The sequence below is a fragment of the Motacilla alba genome, chromosome 2 (genome assembly GCF_015832195.1).
Source record: "Motacilla alba alba isolate MOTALB_02 chromosome 2, Motacilla_alba_V1.0_pri, whole genome shotgun sequence".
Lineage (NCBI taxonomy): Eukaryota > Metazoa > Chordata > Aves > Passeriformes > Motacillidae > Motacilla > Motacilla alba.
This window is the reverse complement of record NC_052017.1, coordinates 91,911,353-91,938,895: the sequence shown is the minus strand read 5'-3', so window position 1 is coordinate 91,938,895 and position 27,543 is coordinate 91,911,353. Positions and strand designations below refer to the sequence as shown.

Sequence of the window (27,543 nt, the reverse complement as noted above, 5' to 3'; positions counted from 1 at the left end):
CTGTAACTAATGTAGTTTCCTATGTCCACTATAATATAATACCAATGTCATCCTAATATTTTCTCTGCGTAAAGGAATCATGTTTTGGAGGTGGTTTGACACATCATAAAGCAAATGAAAAACCCTGTTTGTTACCATTCACATTTGTTTGATACTGCCTGAAACTGGTAAGAGGAAATTAATAGCTTACAGCTTGAAAATTATCACTAGCAGTGGCTGTTATTTAATTACTCCTATTATTTTCAAAGGCTTGTTTGAATTCTTAATTATTAGTGTACAGCCTCCTCTAAATTTCCATCTGATAATATTTTTCAGTAATATTCTTAAGTGTGGAACTTTCAGGTGATGCTAAAATAATAAAATGTTATTATTTTTATATTTTAAAAGTCTCTTAAAAAAAGAGACTTTTAATCTTCTAAAATCTCTTTAGTTGTTTCTCCCTCCTTCCTCCTTGCTTTTGTATGTCTCAGCTTACACTGCTTTCCTGTCTTTGATGAGTCATTGCATTTACTTTGTACTGATACTTTTACATTTCAGGCTGGAGCATTGATTTTGGTTTCCTTGTTTTCTGATCAGAAAAAGCACGTGTTTTTTCCCCTGAAGGTATCACTGGATTATTGTCAGTTCAGAGAAACCCTCTTTTCTAAGTTGTGATTTCACAGGATGTGGTATGCAGGTGTATCTGGTCACCTTTGAAAATACTTGGTGCTGGTTCCTACTAGCAGTCCAGGTCCTGAAGTGATGTTGCTTTATAATTCAGCTGAATATTATAAAGATCTAAAACATAAACAATATAAAATATAACAATCAAGTATGAGAGTATAAATGAACATTTCAAATACCAGACACTCCCAACTATACAAATATAAAATCCCTTTTACTCCTATTCTCGGCCATAGGGTGGCACTGGCTATTGCTGAGCATTGATGTGTGTCCTAGGAGTAGTACAGCCCAGTATTTTAAGTTTAGCAGAGCATTTTCAGAGACTAGGGATTTGTTCATTCAGATTGGTCCATGGTTTATTCACTCCTGCAAGCAAGTAAAACAGCAGCTCTTTCCCGACAGGGCTCTGATAGTACCAACTCCAGCTCTCCACCCTCCTGCTCAGCCAACTACTGCCACTTGCAGCAGAGGGACTGGGAAGAGATTTCCTTCTGCACCTTCTCTGGCTTCCTTCTCCTGTTCTGCTGCCTGCCTTGCTGCCAGCAAAGGAAAATATCAGGCAGCTGTGAAAATGAATGTGGTCTCACACCCTGTGGTTTCCTCCTCTGGGTGGTGATCAGTTGTCCTCATGCCTGTTCTCTGTGAACCCATCAGCTGCCAGTGACACTCCCTCAACCTGTGTTTCAGCCCTGCCAGTGGAACCACCACAGGAGGAGCAGTGTGTTGGTGAAGGGATGTTGCCTTTCCCCACCTGCTGCTGCTACTTGCATAAGAAAAAAAAAACCCAACCCTTGCATCTTTTTTTTTTTTTTTCTTTACTTACCATGGAGCCAAGCCTACAGAGGTGGACAAAGGATAATTAAATCCTGATGAGCCAGAAGACTTGGCACAAAACCAAGAAGAACCTTGAAATATTGAAAGGCATTGTAAAAAAATTGGAAAGCTTTAACCTCAGATGATTTTTGTGATGATGAAAGTTGGAAACGCGTAACTGAATTACTGTTTGTAGATATGCAGCACTTCTGAAGTTAAATCAAAGTATCGTGTTCACTGTAGTTAAAGTAGTTAATATTTGCCAGATTAGCTTGAGGCATTTCGATGTAGCGTGGTGATAACAGTGGCACAGCATGCTTACACAGATGAAATAAGACATACTCATGTCCAATGCTTTTCACAGAAACACACCATCAGCACGGTTACTCTTCAACCTGCAAAATCTTATTTTACTAATGCCTTCTACACATTATGTTGTAATAGTGCAGGAAGTGATTCATTTTAGACATACAAATGTAGTTCTACTTCAAAGTGCTTTATCACTTTTCTGTTTCAACTTTACGTACAGCAAGTGGGTAAAACTTCAACAGCATGTAGCTGTATGAATTAGCCCCATGGGCTCTGCCCACTGTGGTAGCAGATCTATTTGTCAGCAGAATTTCTTCTCACAGCCTACTCTTATCAGAAGACAGATGCAATTACTAAGCTAAAATGGTATGTGAAAACATATGGTGTTTTGGAGCTGCTTGGTTACTGTGGAGGATAAATAGCTCCTGACCCTAACCAGGATCTTTTCATGAAAAAAGAGCGGTGTCCTTATGCCTTTTAAAGGCATGGGCAGGCTTATTCCAGCACTCAAGAAGGGGCGGTAGCGAGTTCGTGCTGCTGAGTAGTTTTGGGTTGTTTTTTTTTTCCAGCAGCGGTCGCAGGCGAATGAAGAAGTTGAGCTGAAACTGCGAACACTTCATCCCGGCACTTAGCAGCAAAACTCAGTCAAGAGAGGAGGAAGCAGGTGAAATTAAAAAAAAAAAAAAACCAAACAAAAAACCCACTTGGTCATGGGGAAATCAGGTGAGCAAATGCCTTCGTGCAGTTGGCTGTGTGTTCGCACAAAGTCCGTGCCTGGTTTTGTGCTTGGAAAGCGTTGTTAAAGCGTTCAGTGGCTTTCCTCGGAGAAGGCTGCTTTCATTTGTGCATGGTACAGCCTGGGAGGAGCTTTCTCTCTGACAAAGGGTTGGATTGAAAAAAAAAGAAAAAAACCGCGACCCCCCCTCCTCAGCCTGCACGGTATAGAGGTAGTTGTATTTCATATACAACTTTGTAAAGTTTGTATTTTGTAACCTAAAGTACTTTTGCTTTGCTGTAAAAAATGACTATGAATCCTGTAGCTTTAAAGTTGTTTTGTGTCTTGCTGTCTGACAAAACTTATTAGCCTTGCAGATAAGCAGCAGGATGCTTCGAGGGGGGTAAGCTTTATCACCCTTCCTGTCGGAAGGATTTAGATGTAAGATCTGGTTACTATTTAACTGCGGACAGACTTGCTCAGCTCCTAAGTCTCTCTCCAGCTGTGCACAGGTTCTTTAAGCCTTTCCCTGCTGCTGCTGTCTGTGCTGTTGGTTCTTTCCCCATTGCTGCTGGCTGTGTGTGTGCCCTGCTCAGTTTGGGCTGGATAGACTTTTCCAAAGCTTCAAAGAAGCCAGAGACCTTTAGAAGGGAGTGCTCAGTGCCCTGGGTTTTCTCCACCTTTGTCCTGTTAAGACCATGAGTTAAAAACTATTGGGAAAGTGGATGGGACTTTTTGTTCTTGTTCTTAGGGCATTGTTTCTGTGACAAATGGTAGAGCCTGGTGGTATGTTGTCTGTCTGTCCTGTGTGTGAACAGCACATATGGGGACATGCTCAGCAAAACCTATTACTTGATTAACTCAAAACTATAGGCCTCTTCAAAGAAACGTAAGGAAGATCTTTGTGTAAGTAACACTTTAAAGGGCCTCAGCATTGGCATATTGAGGGTTTTTTTGTTTGTTTGTTTTCATTTTTCTTTATTTTTAAAGGTCAGCTTGCTAGATGAGATCAGATCTGTCTGCAAATGTGACTGTAGAGGGTTTACTGGTATGACACCCAGTCCAGACAAGCCACCTTCTTTTTTTTTGGGAAAGTCCAGTTGCCAGTGGGTGGGTTTGGCCTCATATTCTGACAGCTAGATTGGGATAAATAACCCTATAACAATTTAAATAAGCATAGTTGCTGTGAAGTATCAAGCTCAGCACTTCCCATGCTAAGAAGTACAAATACCAAATCAGTGTAGTGCCTGTACATTACATTAGCAAAGCACATTGGGCAAAAGCAGTAGAGATGCTCCACTGTGCCTCTCACAATCCCCAAAGGAATTTTGCTCTAATGCATGAAAATTGCTAAAACAGTCATAAAGCAATTATCATCTTCATTTTTCTTTCTTTTCACACTTATTGGTGTACATTAGTAGATTTTTACAAACTTAAGAACAATGGCAGACCAGAAACTGCCTTTGACAAGGCTTGGGTAATGTTTGCATCCTTAAGTGGTTATACAAATAGAGCTTGAAATCTAGGTACACGTTAAGAATGTTTTCTAACTACTTGAGTCATGCAAACCAATGTTAAACTAGGTCCAGGTTATTGTCTTTGAGCTATGTGCAATATTTTTAGGTGAATCATAAAACCGAGATCCTGTCCTGACAATTGGTTTATTGACTAAATCCCATCTGCCCTTTCTGGTTCACTGAAGTCTTCAAATTCCTGTCTGAGATCATTCAGTGTGGTTTGTCTTTGAATGGGGAGAGCAGCTGTTGTACAGGGTACTGCTTCCTCTGTGTTTTGTGTGAAATACAAAATGTGTTCCTGCTCCAGTACTCTTAAGGTGTGATGCAGACAAATTTCTCTGTGCTAGGGTATGTGAACATGTAACAGGTTGCATGACAGATCTGTTTGACCTCAGAACAGATTCCTTGTTCCTCTCCTGGGTCAGAAAGGTTAAGGCACAGATTATCTGAAGGTTTAATTTAAGGATGCTCTAATTCATGACAAGCAGGGCCACTACTTTAGTATAAATGAGCAGTTTCTTTAACCTCTTAGTTTTGGTAAATCTGTCTTGAGGTCTAAGTATCCCCACACAAAGAAAACCTGCTATTGAAAATCTCAGTTCTTTGGTAAAACCTCTCCAATAATGTTGTTTTACTAGCTCTTAGATTATATTTGAAGCAATGTTCATTCCAAGTGTCAGAGCTAGAGACTTAGCATTGCTGGGTTTCATTGGATAGAGCTGAGTGTTGAAACCATCGGCACCTCTGACTCAGCTTTCTTCCCTGGAAGCTGCAGGCTGATGAAACCAAATTCATACTGAAACTTCCTTGTCAGGGTTAGAAAATGCCTCCCGTGGTCATAACTCCTGCAAATACTTAAGCCAGTCACAGAGACCCCCTCTGCCCTCCCCGAGGTCTTCTCTTTTCAGACACCAGAAAGGAGAGGATGGGGAGCTGGCAGCTCTTGGCTGCCCTGTTGCTGAGGCCGCCGTGCTGGAAGGGCTCTGACCCCGCTGCAGCTGTGCGCGGCCGCAGGCGGGGTCCCGCGGGCAGCCCTCGCCCCACGGGGGATATCCATCCCTGCGAGCAGCTGCGGGCGGTGCTCCGGAAAGCAGCTGGCTGCGAGCTCCACTCCTCCGCTCTGGAGCACGTGGATTTCTGCTGAGCAGTGGGAGTCTCTGAAAAGGCTGGGATGGTGGTAGGAAGGGCTGCTAAAAGTCTTATTTCTCCTACATCCCCCCCCCCCCCCCCCCCCCCCCCCCCGTGTTCAACCTAGTGGAGGAAGGGAGCTTGCCCCGCTTTCTTCCTGCGGGGGAGTAGCTCTCTTTATTCTGGCAAGTGTGTGCAGACGGTGTCAAGGTCAGGCTCAGTAAATACTGCAACCATTTTACAGAATTTGGTTTTCTTTTTTAGAGTTTGGTTTCATTTTTCTGCTGTTTTTCCTTTTTTCTGCCACTTCTGCAAATGTGGGCGGGACTCCAGAGGAAGGGCTGGGAGTTACCCGCTGCTCTGCATGTTGAGTCAATACAAAACAAAACCAAACCAAACAAAACAAAACAAAAAAAACCCAAAAAAACCCAAAAACCAAAACCAAAGAGAGGCTGAGAAAGGGTTTCGAGAAAAGGAAAAGAGACAGGAAACAGACTCAATGCAGTTTTCCATGCTGGTTTTAATCTCATTTAGAAGCATGTGCTGGTTTTTAACTCTTAAGATGCGTCTTCAGAGTACAGTAAAAAGGACTGTTGTGTTTTCTGCAGAATGAGCTAAGTCTTCAGCTGAAATGTTGACTTGTACTTCAGCATCCTGGTAAGAGACAGACATAGCAGTTCATGACAAAAATACAGGCATACTGGACAAGTGACCCGTTTGCTTTCTGAGAAATCAGATACTCCTGAGCTGCCAAAATGAGAAAGAGTTGTGCTGGCTGGTTTTACAGGACTGGTGGGGATAGGGAAGATGGATTGTTCTGAACTGCTGGAAACTGAGCTTTTGCATTTGGTAACTTTGGGACATTTGCAGAACTTGCCAACACAATATACTGTCTATCTCTTTGTACTAGAACTGAACTGGAGGTGTGGTGGGAAAATGGCTTTTCAAAACCAAACTTAATTCAATTCATAGCCCTTCATCTGCAGTTGCTGTGTACAGAAGACATTGATTGCTAGGTTCAAGTTCAATAAGGATAAAAAGTAGTCCAGTAGGATAAAAAAAAGTCTTCCAGGAATGTGTCAGGCTTTGGCAGTATGCTGGGCCCAATTTTTACCTGCCTGTTGAAGCATCAGGGTTTTGGTGGGCGAGCAGAATGCATCAGCCACCTCATGCAACAGCAGTTGCTCCTGTCAGCTGTTAGATTATACCCTTAGCTCTTTGTGTTCAAGGCAGATAAATGCTGAAACTAGTGGGAAGGACTCAGGAAGAATAAGATAGAATGTGATGGTCTGTAGTAACTGAGATACCTACCAAGGTTTCCCATGCTATTGCACTGTACAGGAAAAAAAAATGAGCATGAAGAAAGTTTTTATTACTGGAAACATGCAAACCCTGCATTTTCTATCCATACAGCTGGTTGTGTCTGTCTTGCCTGGGTTTGAATTTGGTTCTGTTGATGCTCTATGTGCAGGAACAAAAAGTATGAGAAAACAAGTATTTTGATTTTAACTGTTTTGTTGTTTATTATTTGTATCAACAGGCCAGAAGGCTATGTCAGATCTCTCTTTCTGTAGAGGCTGTGCTGTTCTCTGAAAGATAAGTTGGAGCCTATCTCTGTTCTGTTTTTACAGGCAGATCTAGGCAAGTTCTGCCCAGTCTGTGAAGGTCTGAACAGCAGCCAGAGCTGGGCTGGGTGGCCCTGCAGAGGGGAATGAGGTGAGGCTGTGCGGGTGCCCATCTCCCTGGTGCAGAACTGGCTCCTGTGCAAGTAGGTGTGAGGAGGTGGTAGGAGTCTGGGGTGTTGTGTAGGAGGACAGTATGGGCCTGTTTAGGTCACTGTAAACATTTAATATATCCCTGGAAATGTTCAAGGTCAGGTCAGATGAAGCTCTGAGCAACAGGGTAGAGGTGAAGGTTTCCCTGCTCCTTGCAGGAAGATTGGACTAGATCATCTTCAAAGGTCCTTTCAATCCAAATGGTTCTATTATTCTGTGATTCTATGAAATAAATACTTTTTAAAAAGATTTTGAATTGTGAGAGCTGGAGTTTAACCTGTTGAGCAGAGGGATGAAAAACAGGTGGTGCAATTGATTGTAAATGTGAGTAAAGAAAGATTTCTGTGCCTTCCTGCCTGGCTTTGGGTACTGGATAGGTGAGTTCACACACATCAGTGACCAGAAGAAATGTGCATGGCCATATTTCCTCCATACTTATGCCTCAGGGAGGTGCATAAGTAAACATACTTTGAGCATTGCCACAGCTATCTTGGATGTCATTGGCAGAAAAGCGAGGTGGGAGGACACTGGAGCTGATGAGATTAAAGCTAGTTCAGGTATGCCTACCCCAAACCATGATAGAACATGAATGGTAGAGGTGTAAAATGCAGGAGCATATCCCAGGAGACATGGGATAGTTCTATCTCGCTTTGATTCTTGTTTGCAAAATTCTCCACTTTCCAAAGACTTTGGTTGGCACCACACAGCCAGCAGTGCTATGTAAAATGAGCTTGGCATTGGGTAAAAACAAGGTTGTGTCTGTTGCTGTCCATCTGCAGAGCATAAGAAGATGCAGCATCCAAAATATGAATAGAAAAAATATTCCATTTCAATTCAATTACTTCTTTTCCATTACTCAAAACAACTGATTTCTATTGTTACTCATTAATAAATATAGTTGTGCCTTATTTTCTTCAATAAATTTCTGTAATTATAAACTCTAGGCAGATACAGCATTGGAGAAAGAAGAGATGGAGAAGGTTACATTTATTACTTGTCCTGCATAGTGTGATTCTAACACATGTAGGTCACTTGTGGCTTTGTGTTTGGAAGTGCAGGTGCCCTAGGAATTCTGTGGCAGTTGGGTTTAAGAATAGGAGGCCTTTCTGATAGGAGAGTCTCCTTAGTCTTTTTAAAAGGGATAGCAGCATATACATTAGCTGCCTACAAATGTTGTCTCTGTGGCTGTGTGGCATGATTACAATACTCAGGTGTCCTTCCTGGCAGAATAGTAATAAAAACAACACTTTTGATTGTCTTTCATGCAAAGCCATGACTGGGTGCTCTGGAGATGATGAGCAATCAGTTCCAACCTTATGTATGATAAACGCACCATGGGAGTGACTGCTTGCTGTCCTGCTTGTCGGTCAGTTTGGAGGAGACAGGGGCCACAAGCCAAGGACTTCTCCTCACACCCTTGCCTCCAGTGGAAGTAAAAACTTGCTTCTGTCAGTGCTCAAGACCGCTGATTAGTGGTGCTTGTTTTGTAAATGCCTGAATCACGGAAGGCTCTGCTGCCTCTCAGAACTGTGCAGCCTCCAGTTTACCAGGTGTTCCTTTTTAATCAGGGCAGTCAATTGCCTTACTGTTTATGAAAGGCCTTAAGTGAGGAAGTAATCAGCACTGTCTATTATAGCAAGAATAGGACTTGCAATCAAATAGTGACATGACTAATGTCATTGAAACAGTATTGCCTCGGCAGCTTCGAATTCTCAGGCCACATGCCCCAAATTGGGTGTGGGGGGAAAGAGTGTGTTACATTGTGTGGCACAGGTAATGCAAGGTTATTAAGTTGCCAGTTTGCTGTAGAGCCAGCCCAGATATTAAAATGAGTGGGGTCCTTGTCCATCAGATGGAGTTAACTCACGCATCTCACTGTTGTCCTGAAGTTCACCCCAGTGATAAGCAAGTGTGTGAGCAAATTCAGGCAAAACTGGATGCTGAGAAACGTCACAGAAACTCCTCCCTGAAGAAGGATCTCCTGAGCTGAAGAGAAAGCTATTTTGACCAGCAAACATAGGAACGTTCCAGGAAACTACTCCCATTTAAACTAGTATCTAATTATAACTCTCAATTCCTTTCGCTTCCATCAGCAGTACTTTCTCTTCTAACTTCTGGTAGGTTACAGGATAACTCAGGTTGGAAGGGAAATCATGTACCAACAATTATGATATGTCTCATAAATGTCTATTGTATAGGATGGAGATCTTACCCCTTTATTGAATTCTTGATTGTGTAAAAGGAGACAAGGAAACCCCACCCAGGATGCAATACTTTCTAAACATAGTATGATTTAATATTTTTTTCCCTCCAGGATTTATACATGGTTTCATTTCTTCTGTATATTTCCAAGCAGTCAGCCAGTTATGTTAGAGAAAAAGGGAGTTTAACACTGGGGGAGATCAGTTTTTTATGGCTGGAAATGATTCATGAATTGGAGTATCAGATCCATTTTCCCAAATGACATAGAGCATTAAGGACCAGTCTTGGAAGCCCCAGATGGGGGGCAAGAAAGTGCAGTTAAAATACGTGGAGAAAGAAGCGTGGAACATCCACTCCCTGTGTTGCTGCAGAAACCAGCCAGCATGAGACCACCCTGAAGCATCTGTGGCTTCAAACCAAAGTGCTGAGTCAAAGTGCAGTGGAACAGAGACTGTCTTCTTAACATGTCTCATATCAGTTAGACATCCATCACTTCTCCATAGAAGGAATGCTATTCTCACAGTGGGAAAGATTCAGCTAGGGATGGTTTCCAGAGAGTTACATTTCAAGTGGGGATAAATATTAATAATAAATGTCAGCTCTCTTAGAAGAGTCTAGATGCAAATGTGGTCTTTAGAAGCTGGGATCTCTTCTACCTGAGAATTTTGTTTGTTTCCAGTCAGTGAATATGCTTTGAGAAGTTGGTCACAATAGAAGTATCAGTTAGCTGGGACAGTAACAAAGGACTTTTTGATATAATTACTTTACAGTTTCCTAAACATTCTAATTAATTTTTCCCACAAACCTGTTTGGCATACTGTGTTTGCTGCATTCTTATTCCATAACCCACTTCTGCTTCCAGGGTAGAGTAGAGCAATTCTGCAGAATCAAGGGAGACTGAAGAGATTTCAGTTTTAAAGTAGAGCTTTAAACTCAGTGTTTAAACAATTACTTAATTACCTTTTATGTGTTTCCTATCTACTTTGCATCTGTCCTCTCCATGTATTCTGGCACTTGGCTTCTGTTGTGGTTTAGGAATGATTTTCTCCAATTTAATGCTCTTGCTGAAACCTCCCCAAATAATACACTGCTCTCTCAATCTCCTCTCTCCCTTCCCATGGGTGGCTGGAGAGGAGAATTGGAGAAACAATACGTAAAGACTTGTTGAGACAAGAACAATTTACTGGAAACAGGAAGAAAACAAAGAGTAACAGTAACAATATTAATAGAAAAATGTACAAGACAGGTGAGTGATTCATATGCAAATGCTCACTACCACTTGGAGCCTTAAATAGCTGATTGTGCCACACTCCCTTGACATGGAAGAGACCCCTTCTCCCATCCCTGGAAAATGATGAGAGGTGGTATAGAATAATCTCCAGGTCCTAGCTGTGGTCCCTCCTGGCTATTGCTCTGGCCTGGCTGGAAGCAACACAGTTTCTTTCTGCCCGGGTTCTGGCCCTGAAAGAGTAACATGGAAGTAACATGCAGCGTCCTGTTAATATAAGAGCAAATTTCTAGGTGTTTATTTCTGGGGGAAGATTGAAAGGTGGGATCATTATCTCAATTTACCTCTAATGCACACATTGGGTGAAGAGTTTGAGGCCTCTGTCATGGTTCAAAGAGAGATTGAGACAGACATAATGGTACCTTTCTCTGGAGGATTCTGAATGAGGTTTGTTTCATAGTAATATAGGGCAGTCTGGGTTGGAAGAGACTGTTGAAGGTCCTCTAATATAACCCCCAGAGCAGGCATATCTTCAACTACATCAGTTTGCTCAGAGCCCCATCCAACCTGATTTTGAATGTTTCCAGGGACGGGTTATTCACCACCTTTCTGGGCAGCCTGTTCCAGTGTTTCACCACCCTCATTATTAAAAAAAATTGTTCCAAACATCTAGCCTGAATCTACTTTCTTTTATTTTAAACCTATTACTCCTTTTCCTATCACTACATGCCCTAGTAAATTGTCTGCCTCTGTCTTTCTTATAAGCCTCCTTCAAGCAAAGGCCACAGTAAGGTCTCCTCAAAGCTTTGTCTTCTCCAGACTGAGCAGTCCCAACTCTCTCTTGTTGATAGCATTATATATTAATTGTTTGAAGGCTAAATAGAAAAACTTAGTATTTATGGGAAGTAAAACATTACCAGTGAAAATTAATCCATAAACAACAGGACAAAAAGCGCTAAGAAACAAGACCTCTGGAGATTGATACAGGGCTCATTTTTGAGTCACCAGGGTGGATACTTAGGCATAAAAATATAAGCTTGTTTTGCTAGTCATGTGCGTGCCTGCTATAATGTTGTGTGTCCTGAGTGCTGAGGTAAAGGCTACCCACAACATTTCCGCTGCGTAGGAATTTGGTGCTCTGTGGAACAATTCACTGTCATTATCTTGCAGCTCCACAAGAGCAGTGGAGGAGGTGCAGTTGACAGCTGCAAAGGTGATGCAGGGCAGTTCGTGTTGTTGAACACATGTTCAGGTAACTCACCTCTGTTTTGGTGCCCAAACTAAAGTAGAAATGGCAGGAGAAGACAGCTCTAACAAGAGACTGTATGGATTCAGACTTGAAGAGCTCTTCATGCAAGAAAGACTGAGTAGATTGGCACTGTTTAAAGACAGTAAAAATAGAGAAATAGAATTCTCTGAAAAACAAATGTGATGGGAAAAGGCAACCTAGATTCCTCTGCCCATTTTTCTCTGTCACACAAAGCTGATCAATGAACCTGGAAGTCCAAGAGCATAACAGCTGTAAGGTATGCTCTGTACCACATCATAGCCTAGAAATTCATTGTCACATGCTGCCATTATCTTAGCCAGTGTTCCAGAAGAATAAGAAATAGAGGCAAACAACTGAATATTGAGGAACAAGTAACTGTATCTAATACCCCCAGTTGTTTTACTTATTAAGGTGTGTAATGATTCATGGCCAAACTTAAATCTCTGGCAGTAGAAAATAATTTTTTTCTAGCAGCTGAAGCAGCTTACATGAAGGGAAAGAAGTACGTCTCCACAGCTGTATGGGAAACTGTTCCCATTTGGGTGGGAGCCTGAAAACTCCCATTAACTCTCACTTTTAATTCCTGGCTTCTCAGTGTATGGAACACTGGTACAATGGAAAAACTTAACATGCATTCTGAAACAAATCTGAAATATATCTGGCACTTGAGCGTCCCTCTCCACACATCATCAGGCATGAGAAAAGCTGTACAGAGGGAGGTGGTTAGCACATGAGCTTGAGTCACAGAAGATAAGCATTTCTATAGCAGCCACCTTTGAGGGAAAGGGAGGATGGAGGTTCTCCAGGGACAGCACAGTAGTGCCTGTTGCAGCAAGAAGCAGCTCAGTTTTGTCCATGACTTGTTACTCTTGTAAATCAGAAAGTTAGTCCAGAGCTACATTATGCAGTATTTCTGTTAATGTATGGACTGGGCACTGATGAAATCTGTATTTCAGTAGACTTTTTTTTTTTTTAATTAGAATTTCAATTTGGTGTTGTCATTGAGAGCAAGTTATTTGGATAGAAACTTCCATACCTGCAGGTCAGATTGTTTATCTACTATTTCAGTGCTGAGTGGGTGAGATATTAAGTCTAGGTGATAACAGGCACAAGTTTAGTATGGTCTCAAAAAAAAAAAAAAAAAGTAGTTTGGTGTATGTGATGCAACTCTCAAAGCTGTGTTTTTCAACGTTTTTAATTTGCAGGCTGCTTAACATTTCCTTGCTGGAAGCTTGGACCCCCTGCATCAGGGAAGGGAGTGAATTGGATGTAGGCTTGCTTTCCTCAGTGACTTCTGATAGATGCTGTAGAAATTGGCTACCTCTGTAACAGAGCAGATGATAGGTTTAGGACTCTGGCCTGATAGAATCAGTGAGCTGTGAGCTATGGTAACAAGACTGATGGGACAGGTTCATTAGCAAAAAGGAGTTTGTGTGCTTGAATACCAGAATGGAGGTTCCTGTTTTCCTGATGATGTGCAACTTGTGATACACAAAATTGAGGGAGAACTGAAGAGGAGGAAGGTGATGGGCAAATGTCACCTTGTTCAACAGCACTGCTGTGTTATACAAGCAAACTGATAGCAAAAAAGTGAGCCTGAAAGCATGTTATGGAGAATGTATTAGATATATGTCCACAATGACACTTTCCTCATCAAAGAGGCAACCCAACTTCAGACTGTGTTCAATAGATTTAAGGTACTGCATGAAACTGTAATGGCTTTCTTGTGTGCATTGGATACTGAGATTATTTTAGGCTGCTGTATTATCCCAGTGCTATTGAGGAACTGGAGAGAGCTCCAAGAGCAGCCCAAAGCATGAGAGTGAGCCGAGTAATCACCTTAGGAAAAAGTTCTGAGAGCAGTGTGTGCAAACTGACAGCTCTATTGTGGGGAAAGTGCATCATTACAAACAGTAGAAGAGAATAATGCTAATGCAGCAGAGAATGATTGATTGATTTTAGTTGTCAGGATCAAGTAGTGAGAGGAAGTTGAGAAATCTAAGGTTAATAACAGGAAACTCTTTCTAGTCATAGGATCTGTTTGGGATTCCCAAGTGTCTTACAAGGAAAATTACGGTAGTCATGCTAACTGAGATATTCAGAAATGAAGTTGATGAATCATTAATAAATATAAAAAACCCATGCCACAGTAGTTGTTTCTTTCCTTACCACTTGCTGTTTGTGAACATTTATTTCTCTTGAGCCAAATAAATGTGCATTTTGAGATTTCTATCAATTTGTACTATAAAATGAATTAGAAGAACGGTGCATGTTTCCAAGTACATGCAGAGATCTAAACATTTTAGTTTCTTCATTCTCTTTGGGTGGTGCCCTGACTAATACAGACTATTCTTGCATGGAGGGACAATCATTTGCATTTTTAATGCATCCCCTCAAAGGACTTATTTGTTGCTTACTCTGAGATTGGAATGGTGATGCGGTGCACTGATAACTTAAAATGAAAGCCAGTCAAACTGATTTTGGTTTTTAACTGACAAACAGATTGACTAACCTTAAATCACCTTGCTATTGAGGAAAGCAGTAAGGATCACAGTTTTCTTCAACCTCTGGTGAGTCTGTAGCTTCCCAATGGGAGTGTCTGTTACAGTTTGTTTTTGGATGGAAGTCAGTGGTTCATTTCATCCTGCTGCCAGGTAATGAGGGTGGTACCCTTGTGTTCTTCTGTCCAGCCTGCACCAGGGCTTGGGTTCAGAGTATGCTTTTTCTGTCTTCACTAATGTCTGTATTTGACAGACCTTTCCAATTTTTTAATATGATTTCAGCTTCCAAACAATTTGCTGAAGAAGTCTTGAAAGTACACAATGACTACAGGAAGAAACATGGAGTCCCGCCATTAAAACTCTGCAAGAAGTTAAACAGAGGAGCCCAACAGTGAGTTCAGTCCTTTCTTTTCTCTAATGAGATTTGTGACACTTTTATTTGTTAGGTTTGACTGTGTTTACTGCAAAGATAGTTGCCTTTTGACATGCTGACAAACAGTGAAGACTTACAGAGTAGAAAGTGAGGGACTCTACTCTTTCATCCCCTCTTTTTCCATCACATAGCAGTAGCTGGTCATATGGACACATGTGGTCACAACTGTACAAATCTTTCTTGGAGCCTTTTTCAGATGTGGACTACATCTGTCTGCACTGGTAGGAGACCTCTGCAGAGGGCAGTTGTATAAAACATGCTCCACCACCACTTCTCTCAGATGAGGGATTGTCATCTGCAGGAGAAGATGTACTCCTGCTGAATTAGTGAGAAAAGAACTTTTTCATGGCAAGAAGTGGTGACTGGTCTAAGATCAGTGGAATCAGGAGGAAGTAATTTCAGATTAATTTATATATCTCCCAGTCACAAAAGTAAAAGTATTATATGTTCTCTGTTCTGTCAGGAAGGAAACATCTTGCCCCTACTCCAGTGTTGAAGACTGCGCAACTTCTCAGTCTAACATAAAGTGAATCCATCTCCCTGCTCTTTGACTTGAGTCTTCCTTACAGAAATTTGAGTCCAATACTGCTTGTCCTCTTTACTGTAGTTATGATAACCAGATTAATTCCCTTCCCTTTACAGCAGTCTTTTTGAAAAAGTAGACTTAAAAATCTTCAATTTTTTTTCATGCTGATCCTCACATTACAAAGGAGATAACTGAAGGAGTAAAGGCTGATTAAACTATTCAGAAGATAAATTATACTAAATGGCAGGCAGTTTGATCCCTACTCTAGACATAAGATCTCCTCCCATTATCTTTCTACCATAACCATGCAGATTTTTCTGTGCTGGGTGATTGGGAGAGAGAGATGCTGTAGTCTTTCCAGAACCTGATTTATTGTCCCAGCATGATGAAACACACATGTCACACGGAGGAACTGGTTCCTGACTCCTAGATTTCTCCCAGGTGTTGTGCTGTACAACACACCATGTAAATGGCATGTGAACATGAGCTCTGGCCACAAGAAAAATCTTGGTGTTTCACTTTTTTTTTTTTTTTTTTCTCCTTGAGACACTTTTATAACTGGATACAGTATTCCTAAGATGTGGCATGCCAGTGACTCATTCACCAAACTTGTAATCTGCTGGTGCTTTCCTTCTGTTTTTCTAAGGTTTTTTTTTTGTTTTGTTTGTTTCTGGTTTTCATGCTCACAGTGAGGAAGAGATTTCATTGACTTGTCAATAGCACTTGTTGGGTCTCAGAAGTGCAACACTCAGTTTGAACAAGTCGGCTTGTATGAATAGTTCAGATTATTCTATCAAATATGCATTGCTCCACATTTATCTCTGAGTGTGCTGTTGCCCTTGCTGGGTATATTTAGATCCTTCAGAAATTCCTCACAGCCCTCTTGGGTCTCAGCTGATGCCCTGCTGCAATGAACAATAGGAAACCTCTCTTTGCTTGTGGTCTGTAACTCAACTTGTAAGAAGTAAAAGGCATGTTTAGAGACTGGAAAAACTGGTTGATAGCAAGAACAAGAAATGTTTGGTTGGAATAAAAGACATGAAATTTAAGAAATCTCATATTTTTCAAGACAGATTTTGTGTATTCTTAAAAGAAGAACTTCACCTTTTCTTCGGGTATATCCTATATATATACCTTTGCTGGTGTGTATTTGGGTGCTTTTCTCTCTGGGTGCTTTTCTGTGCTTCTCTACCTGTGTTGAAAATGGCATGTTTCCTACTATTTTCAGGTCCAGTTATTGTGACAGGTGAACTGACTATTGGATCCCTGCTTTAACATGAAATGAGTCAGCCTCAGCAGGTGTCTGTTTATCTCTGACTGTAATGAAGCATAGGGTGATGATCTCAGATGAAAATCTCATGCTTTCAACTGCCTGAGTTGGAGTGGATTAATCACCTTTTGTCTCAAATCCCTGGCAGCTTCATCCATCTGCAATGTGTACTTAGTCTCAGTCCTGCCTTTAACTTGGGACATGAGGATCCTGAGGAAAATTACAGGACTGTAGAGATAGCATCTAAAGATCCTCTAGTCCAGGATCTAGCAAACTGTCAACTGACAAGTTTTCATTATTTCTAAATTAATGGATGTAGCTAATTACTCTTCTTTTTGTTTTGGTGGGAGGATTAGGGCAGAAGGAAATTAGAACCTAATCACTGCAGTGCTAGCTTGGGTCAAAATGTCCAGCTGGACAAAATTCATGTCTCTGGCAGATGCCAGTAATTCATGATTAGGGAAGGAGTAGGAGGACAAAACAAATGGGATCCTTCCCCCATTATCTTCTTCTGGAAATTACCATTTTCCTAAGCAGTAAGTTGTGTGTTCATTTATTTGTTGCTGTTGTTTAATATGCCATGAAGATTCCTCCCCACATCCATACACTGTGAATTTGCCTCTCTCTTTTTCAAACTCACATGTGCTTTGGTGCCTGCATTGTCCAGTGGCAATGACTTCTGCTGCACAGTGTGGAGGAAGAACTTTGTCTGGCTTGAATTTTAAATCTATGACCTGATGACTCTGTGTTGCCACTATGAGAAATAACAAATGGTCTTTCCAATTTCTAACCAACTCTGTAGTGAAGCCTTTCCAATGTTGAATAAAGAGAGTAATTGCTTTACCCATGATGTTCTTCTTAACTCTATTGTTCTAAGAAAATAAAGTACATCCCACATTTGCACACGTGTCAAATTCTATAGAAACAGTGCTGCTTATCCCTGTGTGGGTTTACACAGTTATTGTCTCAGAGTCTCCATGTGATCCCCTTCTCTTCCATCTTATTGCCCGGTACATTGCTCTTTTTTTTGCATTTGACTTTTTTCTTTCATTTGTAAATTTAGGGAGCTTATGCTTGCTTTGACTGAATTCCCACTTCAGTTTTTTTTTTTCCAGTCTCACTAAGAACATTTAATTTACTCCTGTGAGGGACCTAGAAATGCCAGGAGGTGGCACCTGTAGCAATTGCTGTAGGTACTTCCCTTTCCACCTGCAGCTGTGGCTAGGGATGGCTGTTGGATTTCCAGGTGCTAGTTAAAATGTGGTCCGAGGGCATCTGCCCTTTGATTTCTTCTAGGCCCTTCTCAGAGCTTATACAGATGCTCATGAAAGACAGGGAAAATGTGTTTTTCCTTTGCCTAACTCATTGATCTATGTAACCTTGAAGCATCTCTGGCTTCAGGGCTTTGCAACTTGACTTAAACCCATCATCTTCCAGCATAATTCCTTGCTTGCATATCCTTCTCTTCCTCCTCTTCCTCCTCCTTTCTGCTCATTGAAGCTGTGGTCCCTGACTCAATGTGTGGATTCCTTTGCTAGGTATGCAGAAGAACTGGCTACCACGAGGGTCCTCAAGCACAGCTCCGAGTCTGCTAATGGGAATTGTGGAGAAAACCTAGCCTGGGCATCCTATGACCAATCAGGTGAGCTCTCTTCTCGTGTTGCCTCACAGACAGCTGATAAATGCCTTATCTCAAGTACTTTGGGTTGCATCTGGTAGCAAGAGTGCTGGAGTTTCCTCTACTGAAAAAATGGATCCAGCATAGCCCAGCCCCGGCTCCCTGGCTTCAGGCTGGTGGTTTGTAGTCACCTGTGTGTCCTGAGAGCAAGAAGCATTTGTGGGCACAGAGGGAGTACAGGACTGTGGTGGTGTGTTATGTCCCTTTGGAGGCAGCGCTTGGCAGCTACGCTGCTCCCTGTGTCCCTGCTGTGGAGCTGTCTTTAGTGGTACTTGTGTGTCCATGCAGGAGAGAAGGAAGTTGACGATGCCCCCTACTTCACCTTTATCCTTAGTTTGTCCCAGCCAAAGAGAGGTCTGCCCACAGTCCAGCTGTGGTGAGAGAAGTGGAAAAATGTCTCTTGCACACTGTACAGCAGTTCCTGTTTGTGGGGGCAAAAGCAGGGGACTGGACACCAAAGTGACAGTGGCTAATGTCCTTCCACTAATATCTTCCAGTCTGTCAGCAAACAGCTTTAAGCCCTTTTCATTATTACATTTTTGAAGACTGTTTTACTCCATGCATTTTCTGACTGTAAATGTAATTTGTAACTGGGAGCCTTTGGTTTGAGTGCCCCAGGAGCTGAATTTTGGTCAGGCTGACAGCCTGTAGTGAGCCCTCAGTTGCAGAGAGATTCAGCAGGCTCTTCCCTCCTGCCTCCTTCCAGTGAGCAGGTCTCATGCCTCAGCCTGCTGGGACAGCAGGTGGGATGTATTAAAAGTGACCACTTGCTTTCTTTATTCCAATCTACTCCTGGAATTTCCAGCACAGCCCCAAAGAAACAGAAGCTTGTTTCTGTAGGCTGGAGGCTCTGTTTGAAGGACCTGGAAATTTTAGTGACTTTTAGTCCCAGGGATGTTGTTTGGTTCCTCTTCAAGTGCCAACTCTAGTCCCAATTTTCCTGTTGAAAAAGAAACCCAAGGTGGAAAAATACAATTTGATCTGCTCATATTTGGCATTCTGTCCTTTGCAAGGGTGTGAGGAAAGGATTGGGAGCAGCATGGGAAAACACAGATGTATGGCAGAGTTTGCATAGGGGCTATGACTCACTGACTGAGCTCAGCTCTGTCTTGTTTGTGTTACTGGCCTGTGCTCCTTCCCTTGAGGTTAAAGCCACAGAATTCCCTATTAGAGAGCTGGAAACATAACACACAAATCCTTCTACAAAATGTCTGTCTTTTCACTGGATCTGGTCTGTTTTCTTCAATGCAGTTTCCATACATAACGTTACAGTTTTGAGAAGTTTTGCTGGTTTTTATCCACAGGATTAAATACCATGTTGAGCAAATTAAGCTACATCCTCTTTTCTTCTGTGAAACATTTCTGCATTTCCAATGCAACAGGATCACTTGAAGTACCAGAATGAGAAAGCTAGTTCTTCAAAGGAAGTTATTTTCTCATCTAGGCTTAGTCTTCACCTCTGTGGAGCTGGTTCATTCTTCCTCTTTCTCATATAGTTCCCTCTGGATAGTTAATTTGTACCCTGCTCAATGAGGCAGAAATTTGGATTAAGACATCCATTCAGGGGCTTAACAAAGGCAGGCAGTGTCTTCTGGTTTCTTTCCCAGATAAAGCAAGACTCAATAAACCTCTAGAATACTCTGTATTCTCTCTCAAAAAGTGATGCTGTTGTTTATTTTGGCTCTTGCTGAGTTCTGTAATAATGCCAGAAGATGCATTTCTTGTTTCAGGGAAGGCTTAAGCTTTCAACTATAAAGCCTTCTAATATGACTCCTCTCCTGGTACAAGAATACCTTGAATTCTATTCAGGATTTTAGAGTTACATAGCCTAAAGCTGTTGCTAGAAATATGTTTATCCCTGTAATCCAAGAAAGAGTTGACAGCTGTTTCCTCCCTCCAGTCCTGCAGGAACTGCTCCGTGGCAGACTTTTCTTTGTCTGTGTTCAAATAAGTGAGCTGTCATCTGCCACTAATGCAGAGACCACAGCCTGCCTTGGCAGCTGTGCTATGTCAGGCTTCTCAGGATGCCTCATCTCATTTCTTGTGTGCTCGGGGCTCAAGGCAAGCACTGGACGTCTGAATTCTGTTTGGGATGGCCAGTGTGGCTGAGAAGAACCTGCCCTGTTGGTGGTGGAAGCACTATGGTTTATGAACTCTAGAGAGTTCGTAAGAGAAATCCAGTCAGCTATCCCCCAAATCTGTCATGGGAGGAATCTGGGTCTCCTAAGGTTGGGACTGGTGAGCAGAACAGCACAAGCACTGTCTGTCCAAGCCCTGGAGGAGTGTGCTCTGAGTGAAGGCCTCCCTTGATGTATCTCTTGCTGTCTAACACCAGGCTCATACAGTAGTGTTAAATAAAGTAAAATAAAGTAAGGACCTGCATGAGGGATGTTGAAAGCAGAGAATTACTTCCAAAAGCCATTGGTATGACTTCAGTCTAGGTAGGTATTTTATTTCAAAGGCAGTGTTAAATCCACCCTCTTTCCCCTCAGACTGGTGGAAGGAATGTTGTGAAAACTTAGTTTTTAACTAGATCACCAACGTGCTGCCCATTTGCAGAGAAATATGGTTTATGTGAGTCTATTAGAATGTTTTTGGCAACTTAGGGGGATTGCTTGAGGATTTAAGCATTCTTTGGTATGAGGAGAAACAGTAAGGCTGGGCCCAGAGAAGTTAAATGTTGAGGGGAGCTGAATGCAGGAATAGGGCTGCCACAGCATTGTGTTCCCAGTGGTGAGGCTGGGAATTTGTTTCCAGCCTTACACAAACACACATATATCATGGACATGTGTTTATGAGCAGAGCAGCACAAACAGATGCAATAAGTATTAAAATGAACAGCACCAGTGGCCTCTTCCTCTTTCCTTTTCCAACTGATTCCAATATATGTTGCAATATATGTTACTGGAGTATATATAAGTAAATTAATGTAGTACATAAAAATACAGATATCTATTTCTCAGTAAATTATTTAAAAGTAGATATAATGTATATCGTATAGTGTTAAATTACATATGTTTATACATATATGTATATAATAGAAATATAACTCCAGTGTGCATCCCAGCAGTAACTGAGCTCAGACACTCAGTCTGCCCAGTAGCTGTCCCTGAATCCTGATCTCACCAGTAGCTTGCACCTGGACATACCAATTCCTGAGGCTGCAGTTCCACTCCAGTCACCAGCACAGTGCATCTCACACACAGAGGTCCCTGGCTGCTGACGAGAACCCACCCTGCAATGGCCATACACTCTTGCAGCTCCCCCCAGAGCACTTCACCTGCTCACCAGCTGGTCCCTCTCATGCTTTGCTGGTGCTCCAGTTGCTGGCACCACACAGAGGTCCCTGCAACCCTTGGTCTGGTACAGTTGTTGGCACTCACACCCTCAACATCCACACAGAATGGAGCGCCTCACCCAGGAGAATAGCTAAAAATGACATTTAATGAGACAACAGCACAGCTGATGAGATGCAGAGCATGGCCAGGTCACTGCTTACATGCAGTGGCCCCTTGATAATAAGGGGGACATAATTTAGACTGTTAGTCCTACATATGGACTGAGCCCACATGGTCACTCCTCTGACCCTCTGAGGAAGCCTGAGGCACAGTCAGTGTGGCCACGTTGCAAGCATGTACCTTGTGTAAATAAAATCAAATCATGTGCTGGTTCTGGTCCTAGTCTTGGGCAAAACTATACTTGGACATTAGTTCAAGGATTGTTGCAGCAAGTTTTCACCTGAGGAAGACTGTCCATCATGACTGAAACTCATTAGAGTGAGATTCAACCTGCTCTGAAATGAACATCTAGTAAGCCTAGCTGAGCAGGTCATCAGTGAGCTATCTCTCACTGGGAGAAGGGTGGAGTCAAACTGTGTTTCCATAGTGAAAGTGTTGCATCTCTTGAGTGTAGTTTACAGCAGTGCAAAGAGGAAGGGTGAGAAAAAAGCCCAGCAGAATATTTATTAATCAGTTCCACAAGCAGAGCAACAGAAGAGGAGCTGCAGCTCCGACTGAAGGGCAGATCCATGTGCTTCTTGAGAGGAGAAAACTTTATAATTTCTGCTCTGATCAGAAATGAGGAATGTGAGCAATTTCTTTTCTGTGTTTTTTTCCTTCTGACTGAAAAGCATTTTGAACAGCAACCAAATTCCTTTGTTTTGGGGGAACTTTGGGAGCAGGGGGAGCTGTTTTCAACAAAACATTGAAAAGCAATCAAAACAGACTCTAAATATAGCTGCATAATTTATTCCATAATATGTTTAAATGGAAATATTGTGGTCAGTTTTCTGAACCAATAAGACTGAGGATGCAAGTTGCTGCTAAAGCAGGTAGGCTTAGTGCACCCCTGACCTTTGTGCTGCTTTCTGTCTGGAAGCCTGGAGGTCACTGGGTTCAAAACAGGGGTGTTTGTTGGTCCCCTGTGTGCCAGCTGTCACTTTCAACACTGGTTTGGCTTGTGTCCCACCAGGGCACTGTTTACTGCTCCACAAAGGGCAAAGAATCAGAAGAGAAGTATTTCAGAGGAAAGAGAGACTGTTTATCACTAGGTACCCACCTGACTTCTCACGAGATAATAGCTTCCACATTGGATTCCCCCTCACTTCCTGTGACATGTGACAGATACCATTCATTCCCTTCGCTTACAGGACTTTAACATGATTTCAAGATAGAGTTTGTCAAAAGTTGCCTGGTCCTTTGGTGACCTTCTCTTTTGCTGGAAAAAAGTCAGTCTTTATTTTCTCACAGTTTATGAGGCCATGACTCTTTTAATTCCAGGATGATGACAGCAGTGCTATATCATGAAAACTTGATCCTGCATGTGAAAAATGGAGAATAGTGATCAGCTTCTCAGCTTTAACTGCCTGGCCTCAGTCAGTTGAAAGCTTTCATCCTTGAAATCTGGGAACTAAAACATGATAGACTGAGCTGCCCAACTATGCTCCATGTCTTTCAGGTACAGGATTGAGGCAGTCTTACCTGATGCCATTGCTGTCTCCCTTGAATTAAAAAGCAAACAATTTTTCAAATGATAGCATTCTTTAAATTAAAAGCAAAATAATTTTGAAGAGATACTGTGTTTGTCAAAACTTCCATGTGCCCTGCAATACTTGCATTATGGAGATTTTAAGTTCTGTCATGTGTAGCCCAGGCACACTTCTCAGAGCTACAGTAAGCAAAGTGGGGGTGACTTTCTCTTGAAATACTGTTTATACTATATCACGCTGATACATTAACAGAGGGAATAAAAAGCTGGCAGCAGTGAGAATGCAGTCCTACATCTGCTAAAATCTTGCTCATGTATTATAGTCACTTCAGCAGTAGTACACATAAAATACATGGGCTTCATAAGACCTGATATGTCAGCAGTCACCTTCTGTACTTCTGTTACACCCAGCTTACCACAAACCCATCTAAATCCTTCATAGCTATGAAATCTAAAGTGGGACAGCATGATCTGATTGGTTTGTTGTGTGGTTTTTTACTATGTGTTTTCCTTTTCCCCTTGTCTTTCATAAAGGTCACTATTTGCACTTTCTTTTTTAGTCATGGTTTTAGCTTTAGTGTGAGTAAGAAATGAACAGATAAGTATGTGTTACATACTTCAACCATAATACAGATCTACTGGACTTGTTTTTCTGGTGCAAGGAGAGCAGGAAAAGAAGAAACCAACTGTTATTCCTGAAACTTTTACTTTGTGAGGCAAGAGATGCTTTGTTACTTTATGTAGAAAAAATATTTACTCTACTAAGCACTATTCCTAACGACCAGTGTGGCATACAAGTTCATAGTATTTCAAGTTCATAAACCTCTCTAGAGATAGCATTTCATTGAATATTTGCTTATCAGCTAGGGCTCCGACAACCAGCTTGCCAGGCTAACGGCATCGTCCTTTTTGCTGACTTCAGTCATAACAAACTGAAGTTTAAAGAAGTTAACGCAGTGTCTGGCTTCCAGAAGTGCACAAGTTTAAGGCTTTTTGCTGCAAAATAGCAAAGCATGACTCATTGCTCTTCTGCAGCCAACAGTCCACCAGGGACCAGCATTCTTCATGATGGCAGGCTTAACAGCTTTGGCAGCTTGCTTTGAAATCTCCTGGCCTTGTGTGGATGATACATCCTGGAATGCTAAGCAGAAATTTAATTATCGAGGTTGCTCAGGGAAAAACCTCTCATCCTCCAGTGTTTGGCACAAGAATTTCCTAACAACCAGTAATGGAAAACAAGTAACATTTGACATTTGTCTGCACTGCATCTGCAGATTTGGTTCTGAGCTACATCCCTGGCCGTAGTCATAGTCCTCATACAGCTGTTGTCAGGGAAAGCCTTGGGTAGGATGAGACAATGCTGGACACACAGACTTCCATACAGAAACAGCTCCTAAGTATGAATATTTGAGGTTTCTGCAGCACCCCAGATTATAGTGCCTCAAAATGGGCCTTCACAATGGCTTTAGTGTTAGGTAGAAACAACTAAAAAGAAATGCACTCAGAAATCAGAAATATTCAATGCTGGTGAGAACACAGGAAACTAAAAAGACATCAGAAATTTAATTTTTTTACTGGTTTACCTGGAGCTGGAAGAGGTAAACATCCACAGGTGTGGCCTTTTGTTTAGAAAACCTGGCACACTTGCTCATTTTTGAACACATTTCAAGAGAAAGAAGCTGGTGAGAGCTGTGTGTATAAGCCTGATGACAGCAGCACTTCTCCAAGATGAGGGAGATGTGTCTTCATTACCCTCCAAGCTGAAAGTTACAGAAGATCTTACTGGCCAGGCTGGTAAGTGAGCTACACTTTTGTGTTTATGTCATGATTCTGCAGCACATTTCTTTTGTCTTTCAGGAAAAGATGTGGCTGATAGATGGTACAGTGAAATAAAAAATTACAGCTTTCAAAACCCAGGGTTTTCTTCTAGGACAGGTAAGTTCAGACTGGGAACTGTCTCTTCAAAAACAAAACTTCTACTATTATGCTAAAAACTGATAAAAGTGTAAAAAGCCCTGAAAAATTAGAAAATAAGCAAAATTTGTGGGGGGTTTTAGTACTGCATTTTCCTCTGACTTCAAAGTTTTGAACGTGCAACTTATTTTTAAGGTAAATTAATTTGTAAGAAATGCTAAATTGGAATCATATAGGAGTCTTACTAAATGTACTGTGTTGTTTACATTGACATGTTGCCTCTGCTGAATTATATCACTCCACTCACAGAGATCACTTCAGCTAAAATTTGGAGACTGGGAACAGGTTGTTGGCTGCATATTAACAATCTAGTGCAAAATGAATTTGAGAATGTTGTTCCTCAAATAGTGCTCAAGCAAGAGAGGTACCTGACCTTGTTTCAGATTAAGAAAATGACGCTTTTCTCCCTGACTTTGGGATTTGCCTGTGCCTAGTGGGAACAACAACGTGGGGGTGGCTATTAAACTAGGCAGAAGAAGGCACAGAAACAGTGGGGTTTTTGAAGAGTTGCACATGCAAATACATGGGGGAGTATGAGGCAGTTAAAGCAAATGAATAATAGTCACTCCCAGAACTGCTGTTCACACTGCGGGGAGTACAGACTGTGATGTCTTTGTCAAATTTTACATCAGATACTTATCAAACTACTTCTTCCACAACTCTTCTGCTACATGTTCTTATTTGGATACAGAACATGGAAATGGGAATAGTAGTATGAAAACAAATCATGTTAGGGGTTTTCAAGACAAAATGCTAGAGGCAGTGTTCCTTTTCATGTCATTAGCTTCTTCTCATGTTACACAAAGAAGCAGCTGTGTATTGCTCTTTTTTTTTCCCCCAGCACCTCACATGTTAAAGGAAATGTTACAGATTTAGTATCTAAAGGGAATGTTTATGTTTCTCTCTCTTTCTTCAGGTCACTTTACAGCAATGGTTTGGAAGAACACAAAAAAGATGGGCGTTGGAAAGGCATCTGCTAGTGATGGCTCAACGTTTGTGGTGGCTAGATATGATCCAGCTGGAAATGTAGTAAATCCGGGCTATTATGAAGAAAATGTTCTTCCTCCAAGAAAATAACTTAATTTTTTTTTAAGGTAGTCTTATTGCATAATGACAAGTGAACATGGATTTGGACCTAACAGTGTTGAAATGAAGCCCAATAGAATGAAATCTCCTGTTTGATACTGCTGTTCACGTCTCTGTGTGGAGGAAGCAATTACATGTTGCTTGAGTCAATCTGAACATCAGGCCCCTGCTGTTTCTGAATTTATATGAGGATGAACTATAAGCAGCATTTCTGAAAGATAAAATGGGTAAGATTTTTTTTTAATTGTTTGCATGAACTCTGTATCAGCATGTAAGTAAGCACATGTTGGATATCTATTTTTTTTTTTAACAAACAAATGTATAGCTTCCTGTAAACTGAAGATACCAGCTTATAATTATATTATGTACTCCCAGCTGTCCAATATTTTTTAATAACTGTACCTTCATTGCTGTGTCTTTACCTCCTGCTATTGTGGGACCTACTCTCTGCAGATGGAACACATGCAAAACTTCCTGCATGAAAGGTACATGTGTAAAATGTAGTAGAATTCAGACCTGTGTGTTTTTATTAAGAGGATCTAGCAGAACACTAAAAGGCTGCTGGCAAAACTGTGGCCATCAAGCAAGCTGTAACTAAGGCATGATCTAAGACAACCACTAAACTTTTTAAATCCCATTTTAGATGCTGATATATAAAATATGTTTGAGATGAGTATGTTTTAAGTTCAAAGTGCATCCTACAGTTTACAGTAGGTACCTTGTATTATAATAAAATTGTTTATTTCCATTGCATAAAAATAAGATTCTACTTTTTTGATAGTTATGCACAAAAAGTTTCTTTGATGGTGTACTTTGGATTTTATTTCTCAGTAACTTATTTTTAAGGAGTATCTCTTAAGGGTGTCATGCTATACAGGCACTAACATTCCCAAATCATCTCATATCCTTTATTAATGTAACAGTAGGGGTGTTCACATTGTCATAATTGAGATGTTTGCTCTTTATTCATATTATTCAATAATAGTACTATTTCATGTGCTGGATTGATGCCTTGAAAAAAATGAAGATTTAATTTCCTTAAGAACAAGCCAAGCAAAAATTCTGAGGACACTCTTTTGCCTGATTAAATGTGGATTGGGCCATTTTGGCCAGGTTCAAATACTCTAATTCAATTTGGGGCTTTGTTTTCTTTGTAAAAGTTTCACTTGACTTTTGCTGGGATTCTGTATGCCATAATCTGGTTCATGGTCAGTGCCATTACAGAAACACTTCTTTTTGTTTACACAGTTGTAATAAACTGCACTCTTATGGCTTGAGTATATGTCACTGTGATGCTGTTTGTTACATTTTTTTTGCTGTAACCAAGAATTTGACACATATCATGAACAACTGAAAAATAAATATTTTTGAATATGAACTACTCAAGCCTTTCCTGTTACCTGATGCTTTGTCGAAAAATCATCTAATTTGATTTCCAGGACATTAACATATGACATTACTTCTTTTGT

At 41.3% G+C, this 27,543-nt stretch overlaps 1 protein-coding gene across 2 annotated transcripts; it reads left to right on the top strand.

Annotated features, from left to right (window-relative positions):
* The first annotated feature begins 1,709 nt into the window (after positions 1 to 1,709).
* GLIPR2 (GLI pathogenesis related 2) lies at positions 1,710 to 27,455 on the top strand. 2 transcript variants are annotated; one of them, XM_038127708.1, is made up of 6 exons: positions 1,710 to 2,151; positions 2,358 to 2,508; positions 14,404 to 14,512; positions 17,889 to 17,992; positions 24,872 to 24,949; positions 25,905 to 27,455. In XM_038127708.1, exons 2-6 carry the CDS (start codon positions 2,496 to 2,498, stop codon positions 26,063 to 26,065), a joined length of 465 nt encoding a protein of 154 aa, XP_037983636.1. In that variant the 5' UTR covers positions 1,710 to 2,151; positions 2,358 to 2,495; the 3' UTR covers positions 26,066 to 27,455. The 2 variants fall into 2 exon arrangements, with proteins under 2 accessions (XP_037983636.1, XP_037983635.1); XM_038127707.1 differs by having other exon boundaries at positions 2,355 to 2,508.
* Positions 27,456 to 27,543: the final 88 nt, after the last annotated feature.